Source organism: Coturnix japonica, unplaced genomic scaffold, assembly GCF_001577835.2.
Source record: "Coturnix japonica isolate 7356 unplaced genomic scaffold, Coturnix japonica 2.1 chrUnrandom477, whole genome shotgun sequence".
In the NCBI taxonomy this organism is placed as follows: Eukaryota; Metazoa; Chordata; class Aves; order Galliformes; family Phasianidae; genus Coturnix; species Coturnix japonica.
The window spans coordinates 115,195-116,537 of NW_015439879.1; the positions used below are offsets into that span (position 1 = coordinate 115,195).

General features: G+C 44.0%; 1 protein-coding gene across 1 annotated transcript in view; it reads left to right on the plus strand.

The window, feature by feature from the left end:
- Positions 1–1,343, plus strand: part of CAPN1 (calpain 1) — a 22,366-nt gene that overhangs the window by 17,443 nt on the left and 3,580 nt on the right. The window contains exons 18-20 of the mRNA XM_032441668.1: positions 1–69; positions 172–288; positions 1,150–1,208. Of these exons, the coding sequence (XP_032297559.1) occupies positions 1–69; positions 172–288; positions 1,150–1,208 (245 nt within the window). The remainder of the gene's footprint in view (positions 70–171; positions 289–1,149; positions 1,209–1,343) is intronic.

Genomic DNA, 1,343 nt, shown 5'->3' on the forward strand with positions numbered 1-1,343 from the left:
GCAAATACGACCTGGATAAATCCGGCAGCATCAGCGCCTACGAGATGCGGATGGCTCTGGAAGCATCAGGTCATTAATTAACCCACTCATTAACCCACTCATTAACCCCCTCCTCATTAACGAACCCCCACCCCCAGCCCCCATTAATCACCATTATGTGGCCCCAAAAAGGCTATAAATTGACCCAAAAGCTGCACCAGCTGCTCATCACTCGTTACGCTGAGCCCGACTTGGCCATCGACTTCGACTCCTTCGTCTGCTGCCTCGTCCGCCTCGAGACCATGTTCCGTGAGCGCTTTTTCCTCTTAAAAACCCACTTTTTGGGCAACACGCTGCCAAAAATCGCTACTTTCAGATGGAGGAAGGGGAGAATGTGGGGGAAAATGAGCAATTTGGGGGTTTTCACCTGAAAAATTGGCCTTTTGGGGGCCATTTTTGGACCGTTTTAGGCCATTTTCTTCATTCCAATCCCATCAAATTGCCCCTTTTTGCCCCAAAATCGGAGATATTTTTGCCCAAAATCATCAGTTTTAGCAGAAAGGACCCAAAATGTCACAACAAAATGTGCCATTTTTGGGTTTTCTCCTTAAAAATTGGCCATTTTGGGGCCATTTGAGGCCATTTTCTTCATTCCAAACCCATCAATTTTCCCCTTTTTGCCCCAAAATCTGAGATATTTTCCCCATTTTTGCCCAAAATCACCAATTTTAGCAGAAAAGACCCAAAAATCCCACACAAAACGTGCTATTTTGGGGCTTTCTCCTTAAAAAATGGCCATTTTGGGGCCATTTTTGGACCGTTTTAGGCCATTTTCTTCATTCTGATCCCATAGAATTTCCCTTTTTGCCCCAAAATCGGAGATATTTTTGCCCAAAATCACCAATTTTAGCAGAAAAGACCCAAAAATCCCACACAAAATGTGCCATTTTGGGGTTTTCACCTTAAAAATTGGCCATTTTTGGACCATTTTAGGCCATTTTCTTCATTCCAATCCCATTAAATTTCCCTTTTTGCCCCAAAATCTGAGCTATTTTCCCCATTTTTCCCCCCAAAATCACCAATTTTTGCAGCAAATTGCCCCTTAAAAAGCCCCATTTTCCCCCATTCCTTTTTCCCTGTCCCAAAATCTCCTTTTTTTCCCCCAAAAAGGCTTCTTCCAGGCCATGGATGGGGACAAAGATGGCGTCGTCACCTTCACCTTGCTGCAGGTTGGGGCTCATTTTGGGGTATTTTGGGTCATTTTGGGGTATTTTGGGGTATTTTGGGTCATTTTGGGGTATTTTGGGTCATTTTGGGCTCATTTTGGGGTATTTTGGGTCATTTTGGGGTATTTTGGGTCATTT